At 37.1% G+C, this 12,694-nt stretch overlaps 1 protein-coding gene across 1 annotated transcript in view; it reads left to right on the plus strand.

Moving 5' to 3' along the window:
* LOC148943279 (uncharacterized) overlaps positions 1 to 12,694 on the plus strand; it is a 40,278-nt gene that overhangs the window by 14,457 nt on the left and 13,127 nt on the right. The window contains exon 3 of the mRNA XM_089101369.1: positions 4,445 to 4,657. Within this exon, the coding sequence (XP_088957495.1) occupies positions 4,445 to 4,657 (213 nt within the window). The remainder of the gene's footprint in view (positions 1 to 4,444; positions 4,658 to 12,694) is intronic.

The raw sequence follows: 12,694 nt of genomic DNA on the forward strand, positions 1-12,694 counted from the left end.
AAAACACACTTTAAAGGCTTTATGTCACTTATATTAGCAGTGAAGTTAAAACACGTATATATATATATATGTGTGTGTGTGTTATGATGGGGCGAAACTAAAGTTTCTCTAAATTCTGTTTCTAATTCTGATACCACCTCGATGTCTAGATTCCGATACGAATCCTGATTTCAATAAGACTTATTTTTTATGGTAAAGATTTTTGGTAGCCACATCTCCTTATCAAGTTAGTATTAGAAATGTTTCAGGTGCAATAGCTGAATGTTAATTAATAGCCATTTCAAAATATTATCATTTATCTGCCATTAAGATAAGAACTTAAAAAAGATAGCTTGTACATTATATGTTCCAGAATTTAGACAGTTTATTGATATCAAAGGTTTAAGTTGCCATGTTGTCACATTGACTAAACCATATTAGTCATAGAAAGATAAGAACTTACGAAAGTCAATTATCTTTTAGTCATAAATTATATTGATGCAATGAGGTTTGAATTATAATTTCAGTGTTATCATATATTTGCTTTCATGCTTACATACAATGCATATAGAGCTGGGGAATGGGAAAATTTTCCGAGATTCCTTCAGTAGGTCTTCCAGGAAAAAAATATCATCTTAAAAGGAAGAAATTGGGTATTTCTAGGTTTGTAGACCATCCTTTTTCTTAAGTTAAAATCTATTATTGCCTTCCCCCTCCCGTAAAACTTTTACTACATACAGTTTTAGTCATGTTATTATTAAGATATCTACCCACAGGGGAGTAGAGGCAGAACCCTCTTTCCTTCTAGAGAAACATGGGGGGGGGGGTCAAAATTGGGACATATCATATAATTTGAGTGGTGTGTTGCATCTGTTGAGGGACATATAGATATATGTATTTTTTATTTATATTTTATGTTTTTATTCCCAAATTCACGGTATCAGACATAATTAAACATCTGACTTGCCGCTAGTCTTTTATCGAGGTTTTGGATGACTATTGAGCCTTATTTTGAAAGAGTCAACAGAGAAACTTTTAGGGATGACCTCGAGTAAGATTATTCCAGATCAAAGTGCAACGTCGAATAAAGCTTTTCTTCAAACGCTTTGTTTTTGGTGTACCAACCTCAAGATAATTGGAAGAGCTGTGTGCCTTTGTGTCTGACTTGTCGGTATGGCAATGGGGGCACAATACGAGAAGGCTTTACAGAAGGAGGTGAATTTATGTACTTGTAGAAGGCGGCCATCAACGCTACATCAAACTCTCGCTAACTGTTTAGAGAGAGTCGTGGGGAATGACTGAACCAGCCCTAATAGCCCTATCCTAAATCTTTTGGAGCGGTGCCAACAATCTTTTGGAGCACCGAATACAGCGAGCATCCGTACTCGGTGATGGAACTGGGCGGTAGAAGGTTTTTGTAACGAAGGGTAATCCCCAGCGTTATTGTGCAGGTGACTCACCGAATCGAGGTGGGTTTTCCAAAAGAAATCTGAAGAGAAGTTGATTCCAAGGAGACAAAGCTTTCGTTATAGCTTTACTCATGAAGATGAATTTGAGGCGAATAAGTGGCACTTTTGATTAGGAGATCATCAGTTTTTAATTTTTTTGTTTTTTAATATTTAATTAAATTGGCTATCCAGGCATCTGACCACTTTTCTAATTTTCAAAGATCGGTCTGTAGGGGCAGGGAGGCTTGGATTGGGTCTTCTTGTTCTGGGATGACCTCGTGTGTCATGGTGTCATCAGAAAAGGGATGCAGAAGGCTACACAAGGTTATCTCCCATGTCATTTATATAAAGAATGAAAAGCACAGGTCCCAATATACTACATGGATACACCTGCCTCTATTGGGTATTCGAGGGAAGTGGACTCGCCAAGAACATCCCGCAGTGAACGATCAGAAAGAAACCTCACGATCAGTTTTAACACGCATCCTCTGACAACATACCGTAAAGTTTCTTCAGTAGGCTACTATGCCATTTTCTATCAAAAACTTTAGAAACGTCGAAGGACAATAACCTGATGTTGTGTCCTTTTGCTAGAATTTTGATCCACTCCTAGTGTTTAGCCCGTTTAGTTCCACTCCTAGTGTTTAGCGCATACGCAGTCTTAAAACGCTACGTCTGTCCAGCCCTTTGGATTCTCTTTCCAAACTCAGCAAGCTTAGCTAAAGCAACCATCAGTCATGCAGCATTTGAATGGACGTAAAATTCAACGTCTTAACTAAAGAAACGTCTTAGACCAAAAAGAATGGAATCATTGTTGCTTTATTATGTGCAAAATCTCATTACTGGTTGCTTATGTCGTAACTTTAACAAATATCCTTGTTGGAATAAAGGAATAGCACTATAGTGAATAAAATACCATTAAACTTTTTTTTTTAATCAGCTGAATACTAAAATGAAAAGCAGGTTGTCTCTGAATAGGATGGGAGGATTTTCTAAGGAAAATTTTAAGAGAAAATGAGAACATCTTGGGAAGGTGTAAAGAGGGAGACTTTAATAGATTGGGATGGAGGAGGAGCATTCGTAGCTGGGTTGGCCTCAGGTAGCTAGGTGCTGTTGTAAGTTTTTAGAAGTAATACTTAAAAATATTGCCATTTATACGTTTTCAATGGTTATCAATTCGTAAAGAGAGGAATGCGCGGTCTTTTAATACCTCCTATATTAACTATCAAAGAAGTGTTGTCTATCAACCTTAATTCTCATAATTTTCTTTTTTAGTCAATGTTTAATTAATTATACGAATGGAAACTTTTTGGGACTAGGCTCCCAACAAATTTCTGTAACAATCCTCCCCTTCCCTCGCACAAATAAGTTATGCATACGTGCTTGCTTGCAGCCCAAGCTTTCTGAGGCTGTAGGGCCTTTTACGATATTTTGTAATAAATAGACTAATATATTATTTTGCATATCTGATCAACACGTAAATCACTGGATGTAATATATATTGCGAAACGAAATTGCAGAAGTGTTTGCTCACTATCAAAGGATTTTTTTTTTTTTTTTTTTTTTTTTTTTTTTTTTTTTTTCTATTGTTTAACTAACGTGTACGAAGGGAAACTTTTTGGAACTAGGCTCCCCACAAATCTCAGTAACAATACTCTAAGATGTTTCTTATATTTATGCTATTTTGCATTTTTTGAATTGCCCCCTTTCCTCGCACCAAAACGTTTTGCATACGTGCTTTACGGTATCTTTTAAGAAATAGACTTGCATATTATTTTACATCTGATCGACAAGTAAACCACTAAATTTAATATATATTTTGAAATATATTTCGCAATATATATCAATTTTCAACTAAAATCAATTCGAGCGATGTACTTTTGGTTCCTGAAATACCTACTTTATTTGCCTCGATCTTACCGTAATCATGCCATTGTTCGTAAATACGATGCTACGGATTTTTCAATGTCATTAAAAAGATTAAATACTGTTTTAGCTGATAATGCTGTTTTTTTCTCTATGCTGTTTTCACCCGTTAATCCGATTGTTTTGCCGTTAATGGTTGTGCATTATATTTGTGTATATTGAAAACACTTGTGTTTAGTTGGTTTGTAGCAGGTTAAAAATAAATTATTATTATTAGTATAAATGCTGTTGCATAAGTATTTAAAAGACATGATATCAAAGAAGGATGTGTTGTATCTCTCTTTATTATATTGATAACGTTTTAATGTATAGATAGGAGTCATCATACCTCTGGTATAAAACATAAAGTCACACCCGTGTATATTGAATGTATATAACAAAATAGAAATGTGCAAGAACAGAAGCAATGACATATTCGCATAATTTAAGTAACATTGTGTGTTCTAGATATGCTTGGAGAGGTTTGGAATAGAGGATTTGGATTAAAAACAAGTCTGCTGACTGCTGTTTGCGAAGTCTGCGAGTCTGCTGTTTATTCACAGCAGACTCGCTGCTGTGAATAAAGTCAGAAACTGAAACCATATGCTTGGGGAGGTTTGGAATAGAGGGAGGAGGGAGGTTGTTTTTGCAGGTTATTTTGCACTAAATGTGTGTTTTAGATATGATTGGGAGGTTTGGAAGGGAGGGAGGAGGGAGGTTATTTTTGCAGGTTATTTTGCACTAATTGTGTGTTTTAGATATGCTTGGAGAGGTTTGGAATAGAGGGAGGCGGGGGGTTATTTTGCACTAACTATCAGCAAAGTCTATTTTACTTCACCATATTTCAACTAAAATGTGCGTAAGTTTTGGGACCCTTTCCCCAAAAAATAGAAATTAAAGACAATAAATATTGGCTAAGAATTATCAATAATTTCAGATTTATAGTAAGAGAAACCTCTTAAATCCTATTTTCACCAAATATTGCTGATTTTTAGCCAAAAAATGGGGGGGATGTATGGCACTTCTGATTGAAGGAAAGAAGAAGAACTTCAACACTAATTTTTTTGAGAAGAAAAGATTCTGTGTCTTATAAAAACAATGTTTTATTTTAGATGTCTTGAGGGAGGTGCGTCGTGGTTACGAAAGCATCTTGGTAACTGAAACTTATATTGAGAATTTCAAAGAAGAAATAACAACTTCTGAAGCTAAGGCCGCTAAGTTACAAAAGGACGCTAAAAGAGGCACAAGGAAAGGTACCAAAGAAAACCCTGCCGACGAAAAAGTCAGAGAAGCCCAAGGACATTGTGAGAACTTGCGCAATGAACGTAAGTGTTACTTGGAGCTAATCTTAGTTAAGATAAAGTCTTAAAAGATGGTAAATTTTTCGCAAATCATATTATTGACTTACGAATAAAGTGAATATATCACTCGATGCCTTTTTTTATGCTCTTTACAAATATAATATCACTTCTATCGGAAATTCCAACTTAAGCCCTTTTTAAGCTCTTGAAAATGACAAAAATATAAAGATATATAGGGTGTAAAAAGGCTGTTTTAAACTTACTGTTTCATAATAAATCCTTTTTTCAATCCACAAGCACTGACTTTCCACGATTAAGTTGGATAAATGAAAATTGTAACAATAAATTTTACAATATTATGCCATTTTCTTCTTCCTTAACGCCGAATATTCAAGAATGCGACGAAACATCGAAAATAATATAGCTGACGGAAGAATGTGTAGCAAAATATCCCACGAGGTGCATTACCAAAATTCAATTTTAAATTTAAATTGAACTGAAATTATCAGGTTGGTTAGGTAAAGATTGTGGCATTTTATCTTACAATCCCTACCGGTGGTGCTAATTTCCGTTACATAGCTCTTCAGCCAGGAAGTGCAGTGGGGGGTTGGGGATCAACTATCCTATGCTGTCGCACTCCGTTTCTGTTTAGCTTCCCCAGATGTTTAGAGTCACTGGCTGAGCTTACAGAGTCACGATATATTAATAGGCACTCAAATAAAGGTGGAAACCATTTTCTCATTAGGTTCAATTTAATCATTGAACTATTTTGATGGAAATATGAGGCCAAACTTTATGAGTTGGGAATCTCTATGACGCTTATGCAGTATAAATGTAGTAGGCCAAAATCTATGGCTGTATAGTGCAAACAGCTGGGAATAAACTAGTGTTCAATGCATCAACACAAATTAGTGTTGATGTCACCTTTTTAAAACCAATCTCTTGCCCTTTCAGTTTTTCACTTCTATAATACAATTGTGAAGTTACAATCAAGGAATAGCACATGCCATTCATAAATCTTCGCTTTCTAACGACAAGAGTGACTATGCTATGTCACTATACTAAACTATTCTATGTTACACAGGGCATTAAAGAAAAGTATTGGGTCCTTAAATGGGGTGGGAAAAGGTTTTAAGGAAGAATATAAAGCAAATAAGAACTTCATAAGAGGGATTATAAAGCAAAACTTTAAATAGAGTATGGTGGAGGGGGAGCGTGTGTATCTTTTTGTCTTGCTCCTGTGATGAGTTGTCAATATCAGTAGAAGCAGTTCCCTGTCCGTGCAATTTTAATTCAGAACATGATAATCCAATGCCTACAGTTGTAAACTTAGAGGCATAAGTATTTCTGGTTTAGAAACGGAAAGAATTAAATTTTTTGACAAAAACCAAGCCAGCATTTTCTTTTCTGATGTAGTTACTTTTTTTCTGAGGGGGGGGGGCTATAAGTCATTGAAGAAGACTGAGACGCCTGTTCTTGGTCTTTATAAATATCGACGCAGAATTTTTTTCATAATCACAGAAGTTGCAATCAATCAATAACGGAAAAACTCAATAAAACACTGTAAATAAAATATTAGAAGATATAACTGCAATTGAAAAAAAAGCAGAATGAGAATTAAAGAGATAAATAACTAAAATAGAAACAAAAATACGGAATGTCGCATCTTTACTACTACTACTATTATCAACTCACCGCAGCATCAAGCCGCCTGAAGCCAACACAGCTGCGCACGCATCTCCTCCATCCCAGTGTAGCAAGCATTGATACTTTTTGCAACAAGTACTACCTATCTTATAACCAGGTAAATAATAAAAACAAATAAAGTGAAAAATAAGACATACAAATTCTCTAACAATTAAGTCCGACCAAGTAGTTCGAGCACAGCCAGTACTCCAATCTACACGAATCTTCTCAGAGACATAGTTTATTCTACACGGTGATGGTGTTTATTGCTTAAGCTAACTTTGACTAAGGAATTCGTTAGTATAGGATTAAAATACAGTCTAGAGGAAGGTTATACAAATATAAATATAAAAATGTTCTGTGCTGTTTTTGTAACCATTGTGTAAAGACAATTTTGCATACCATTGTATAAAGATAATGCAGCGCTGGGTAGCGCATGTCACAGTTGTCTGAAAAGAATCTCCTTTTTTGGTGCCAGAACAGAGATAGAGAGTGCTTGGAAAGCATCAGTGAATGTGATACGGTGTAGTCTAGTGTTGGTTTTAGTGTATTTAAGTATTTTTCCAATTGCCTCTAAGTTTTAAGTATCATTTCACAGTGGTTTCCTTCCGAAGGAAGTGACGTCAGTGAGCAGCGTCGCCGGAAACCGGGCAGCGAAAAAAAATGTGGGTGCATTTTGAAGAAGTGTAATTTTGGTTATAAAAAAAAAAAATGAGGAGTACAGTTAGCTTCAACTTCAGAGCTATCCCTGAGGATAATCTGAAAACCGTTCGAGATATAAACATCCATCGTTTCCTAAAAGGGTGGAATCTCAATACAAAAAATCTCCGAGCGATAGGTACAAACGACCTGCGGAAATTTGGAATCGTGCAGGTTACACTTAGTTCCGCTGTCGTTACCGATGACTTTGTCGAGAAATGGAAGAAAATGAAGCTGAAGATAAATTTTGATCAAGTTGTTTACCCAGTGTTTGTGGGAAAATACGGCAAACGCTCAGTTGTCGTTTGTCTCCGAAAAATCCCCGGCGAATCTTCAGCCGATGAAGTTAGAGCAGGCCTCCGACGCTATGGGCAGGTCCTGAACATGCATCGAAAAATGTTCGAAGGAGATGAGTTTATTGAGGTAGCCACAGACGGAGCTTTAGCGCTTATGTATATCGAATCCCACATTCCACCGGCGATTATGATAAACCAAGAAGAGAAGATTTTTGTATCCTACTATAGCCAACCCAAGCTTTGTTTCATCTGCCACAACGACGACCATGATGGTGCAAACTACCCGAGAAAAAACCCGAACCAGAGAAAGGGTACAACAGGAAAAAGCCACAATCCTTGGGCAACGACCGGGTTAGCCACGCCGGCGCAACCAACGGTGCCAGATAAATCAAAATCAGCACTACAGTGTATTGTATCGCTTAGCAGCACAGAAGCAGTTAACTTAGTTTTTACAGCCACATCATAAATTCATCAACCAGAGAATCCGAAAGAATATACCACATCTCCGCTCGTAAATAATCCAGAAACAGAAGCCACCAATCAACTGGATCAAACTCAGTGCGCTAACAATGAACAGAATGAAGAGGGGAGTACTCAGCACGAAGTACATAAAGGAGCGTCGATCAGCAAACCGTCACAGATACCACCTCCAGGCACGGATTTCAAGAAAAAGCCAGAAACAAGAAAGCCGGGAGACACTCCCATAAGATAGTAGGCCTATAGCAATGTCTCGCAAGATTCGGTGGAGTCAAACAGTGAGAAGAAAAAAGGTGCGTTGCCAAGCGACAATAAAAAAGGATTTAAAAAAAAAAAAATCAAAAGACCCTAACAAAAATATGACTTTCAGAATATGAACTCTGAATGTAAATGGTCTAAAACAGGAGAAACGGCAAAAAATGCTACTAAATTTTATTTTAATAAATAAATTGGATATTCTGTGCGTCCAGGAGGTAGACACTCGGGGAATTTTTAATGAAAGTGCTAAACGAATTTGGGTCAAGAGGATACCCTGAATGTGAACTGTCAGTTATATCACTGTTACACAAGGGTGGACCTAGAGAAGACCTCCGAAACTGGCGACCAATCTCCTTAACAAACTGCGACTTTAGAATATGTACTAAAGTATGGGCTAAAAGACTGGAGAAAAGTGCAACGAAAATAGTGGGAGATTACTAGTACCTTAGATCCTCCTGCGCCGCCAGGGGCGCCTAGGGAATGAGTGAATATTCACCAATCGGGTCTGAGATGAGCCGCTGCGTATACATCTTCGCAATCTCGTTGGAGAGAGGCATTCAGGCGGCATAGGTCACTGTTGTAGGTTCGCGTCAATGGGTTTCGAGGTCTCCCTCGCTTCCGGCTTCCAACTGGCTGCCACTCAAGTGTAGACTTCGGGATTCAATGGTTTTCCATTTTTAAAACGTGTCCAAGATACCTCCATCTACAAGATGTGATCGTGTCGGTTATTAGTGGTTGATTGGTGATTCTCCGAATGGTATCGTTTGAGACCCTTTCCGAGCAATGTATATTCAGAATCCTCCTCAGGCAATTGTTCTCAAAAGCAAGAATCTTCTTCTCTTGTTGAATGTCTAAGTGCCAAATCTCAGCGGTATACAGAAGGACTGGTAAAACGTTACTGTTGAGTAAGCGGAGCTTCGAGCGATTTGAATAATTCCTAGATTTCCAGATTCTTTTCAGTTGATTGAAGGCTTCGTTAGCTTGTCCTATTCTAGTTATGATTTCTTTTGCGGTAGATCCAGTATTCTCTATGATAGGCCTACTGCCCAAATACTTAAACTCAATAACTTGTTCAATTTCCTCACCAGTACATTTGATATGTAGGGGGAAATTGGATGTTGCCATGGTTTTTGTTTTTCCTGCATTTATTTTAAGACCAAGCTGTACGGATTACCAGTACGGTGGAATAAAAAGCAGGAAAGCCCAACATGTCCTGACAGTTCTCAGAGACCTTTGCCTTCGGCGAGATAAAAAAAAAATCATGGAAAAAGTGTTAGGTTGGAACCTGTTAGCCCTAGTCGGCGCTGACATAGTGAAGACGTATGATTCCGTAATATGAGAGATTTTGTGGTTATTGATGCGACTAAAGATGAATTTTGGAAAGGAAGTCATAGATAAATTGGAAAGAATATATTCTGCACCGAAAGTGGTTATAAAAGTGAATGGAAGACTGACGACAGTAATAAACCTAGAAAGAGGTCTGCTGCAAGGGGACCCTTGTTCTGGAACGCTACATGAATTATATCTCGACCCACTCTTTCGGTATGTAGATGAAAGAATGTGCAATGTTCAAGTTTCTGAAAATGTTTTTCTGAAAAGTGCAGCTTTCTTAGATGACGGAAATTTTATCAGAGGAAGTGAAAATACACAGACAAAAGAGCAGTGTACTACCCATCTGCAACAAAATCTGCAGAACAAATCTGCAAATTATGACGACATAGCAAGAAACTGTAGGATCCCGTTTGCGGAAAAAGTGCGAGTATTGGGACTGACTTTTGAAAGTGCTGAACACAAGAAAATTTGGGAGGAAAAAGTAAATAAAATAGTGGGGATATTGAGTCAACGGAGAAAAAGCCTTATCAAAACGATGTTCGAAAGAGTTCTTTATGTCAATACATATTACCCCATGCTATTATTTTACACTGCTCCTGTTTTGGCATTACCTGAAAACCTTGCCAAACAAATTGAAAGAACTTTCTGGAGATTTGTTTGGACGGGAAACTTGAAAAGTTACCGATGAAAATGCTATACATTCCTGTGGAATCGAGCGGAACTGGGGTGGCAGATTTCAGGGTAATATGCAAAACGCTTTTCCAGAGAAAGATTTGTGAACTTGTGGTTAAAGAGCAGCCATCAACTGCAATTCTGATGCAGTGGTTTCTCCCTATAGTGAATGAGGATGCTGAAGAGAAGGTGAAAAAATTAAGCAACAAAAAATCCCACCCCTCTGCGGTGGATTGTCAGTCCCCTGAAGAAGCAAAGGAATTGGGAGCACTGGGATATGACTTGGGAAATGAGGAACTAAAGAAGGTATCGCGGGATGTTTTTAGAAGTGAGAAAGAACCTAATTATAGAGCTAGAGAAAAGGAGCCGTTCATTGATTTTCAGGTATCTTTTAAAAATCTAAGTGAATTGTCGTTTAGTTATGAACAGAAAGTGTTTGTGTACTGCATGATTCACAGAATATTACCCTTTAGTGATAGTGAACTGTGAATCTTGACCATCCAATGTGTGTGACAAGTGATGAAGGTGATCGATCCTACGTCCAAAGTGCTATATCAAAAGCGATTTCAAACAACCTTAATACGAAGGCAGTCTGGGGAGCATTTCCGCTGGAATTGGTCAGTTCCCATTAGAAGAAGTTTTTGCTCTAATGGACCTTCCAGTTGTGTCTAAAAATATCTTCAGGAAAACCGAAACTTTGCTTGGACAGGTAAGGATCCGTCAATGCTCCGCATATATGATTTGTGTATTTTCTGAAACTCCAGAATCCCACCTTCCCATCTTTTAAAAATCTAAGTGAATTGTCGTTTAGTTATGAACAGAAAGTGTTTGTGTACTTGATTCCATAATTCATGGAATCTTACCCTTTAGTGACAGAGTCAGTCGCATATTGAAAATAGCAAGATCTAATATTGGAAATATTAGAAAATGAAGGAATAAAAACAACGTCTATAGAAGGAAAGAAGAAAGCTCTAAAGCTGTCCTTTCTGTTAAAGATTAGCCAAGGAATTATGTGCTGTGTTTGTTAGTGACAAGTGTTAGCATGCATACGTGTAAAATGCGGAAACGTCAAAAGCAATTCAAAATTTCTTTGGCAAACGTTTGGCTTGAAAGTTATGTGGGTGATTTGAGACGTAGTCGAGTAGGGAGGGGGAGAGTAGATGTGGAATACATGAGTAAGACTGAATTTTAAATTTTAAATTTTTGATTTAAATATTATAAAGTATAAAAAGTTTTGAATTGTAGCACAGCATTTCTACTCCTTCTAGGTTTGCTATGGGGTTGATGGAAGGTTGGGAGGATGATGTATAGTTGATTGAGAACAAGGTTTTAAGAAAAATATTTGTGTGTTATTAATGTATTTCCACGGTGAAAGGGGTGCCCTATGGCGGAAGGGCACCCTGCAAACCCCCAAAGATCTAATATTGGAAATATAAAATGAAGGAATAAAAACAACGTCTGAAGAAGAAAAGAAGAAAGCTCTAAAGCTGTCCTTTGTGTTAAAGATTAGCCAAGGAATTATGTGTTGTGTTTGTTAGTGACAAGTGTTAGCATGCATACGTGGAAAATGTGGGAACGTCAAAAGTAATTCAAAATTTCTTTGGCAAATGTTTGGCTTGAAAGTTATGTGAATGATTTGAGACGGAGTCGAGTAGGGAGGGGGAGAGTAGATGTGGAATACATGAGTAAAACTGAGTTTTAAATTTGAAATTTTGATTTAAATGTTATAAAGTATAAATAGTTTTGAATTGTAGCACAGCATTTCTACTCCTTCTAGGTTTGTTATGGGATTGATGGAAGGTTGGGAGGATGGAGGATAATGTATTGATTGAGAACAAGGTTTTAAGAAAAATATTTGTGCATTACTAATATATTTCCACGGTGAAAGGAGTGCCCTATGGCGGAAGGGCACCCCGCAAAACCGGGACTGGTATTTTCTTTGTGGTTTTGAATTTTTTGTAGTACACCTTGTCTTCATCAATTATGTTTGGGTACCCAATTTAAAAAATAAAAAAAAAATTTAAAATTAGTGTAGGTGACATTAAAATTTGAAATTTAGTGAACAAGATTATTATGTCACCGAGAGGAGAGGGGGTGGGATTTATCAAAATAAAAAAAAATGCTCCATTCATGTCGATCTAAAAAAAGACAATCCTTTGATTTTGCCACCCCCTGAGTAAGACTTGCCTGTTGTTGTTCAGGTTCAGGTTCTTTTATTTATAAACTAAACACAACTACAATATGGGTATGCCCGGCTGAGAGTCTAGCTCGTATTACCAGGCAACCAATAAAAAATAAAAACAACAAAAACATAATATATAACTGCATTTGTACATAGTCACACTTTTGTAAATAGATAAAAAAGAAAGAAAAATGTAAGACTTACCAAGCATCACCCCAAGCCAGCAGCCAAATGGAGAACAAACTAAAACAAAACACCAAAAATAGTGAAGTGAAGCCGTGGGGAAACCCTAACAATAAAATGTGCCAGCGGGAAGGCCATAACTGAATTAAAAAAAAAAATAAAAAAAAAATTAAATTAAATAAAATGATCAAAGGGTTAGTAAAATAATTTTTAAATGCCTCCGCAGTGTACCAACAGAAAGACCAATATTAATACCCGACCCATGCACATTCCAAA

The sequence above is a fragment of the Artemia sp. Qi Xiang Cuo genome, chromosome 15 (assembly GCF_049724085.1).
Source record: "Artemia sp. Qi Xiang Cuo chromosome 15, ASM4972408v1, whole genome shotgun sequence".
Classification (NCBI taxonomy): Eukaryota; Metazoa; Arthropoda; class Branchiopoda; order Anostraca; family Artemiidae; genus Artemia; species Artemia sp. Qi Xiang Cuo.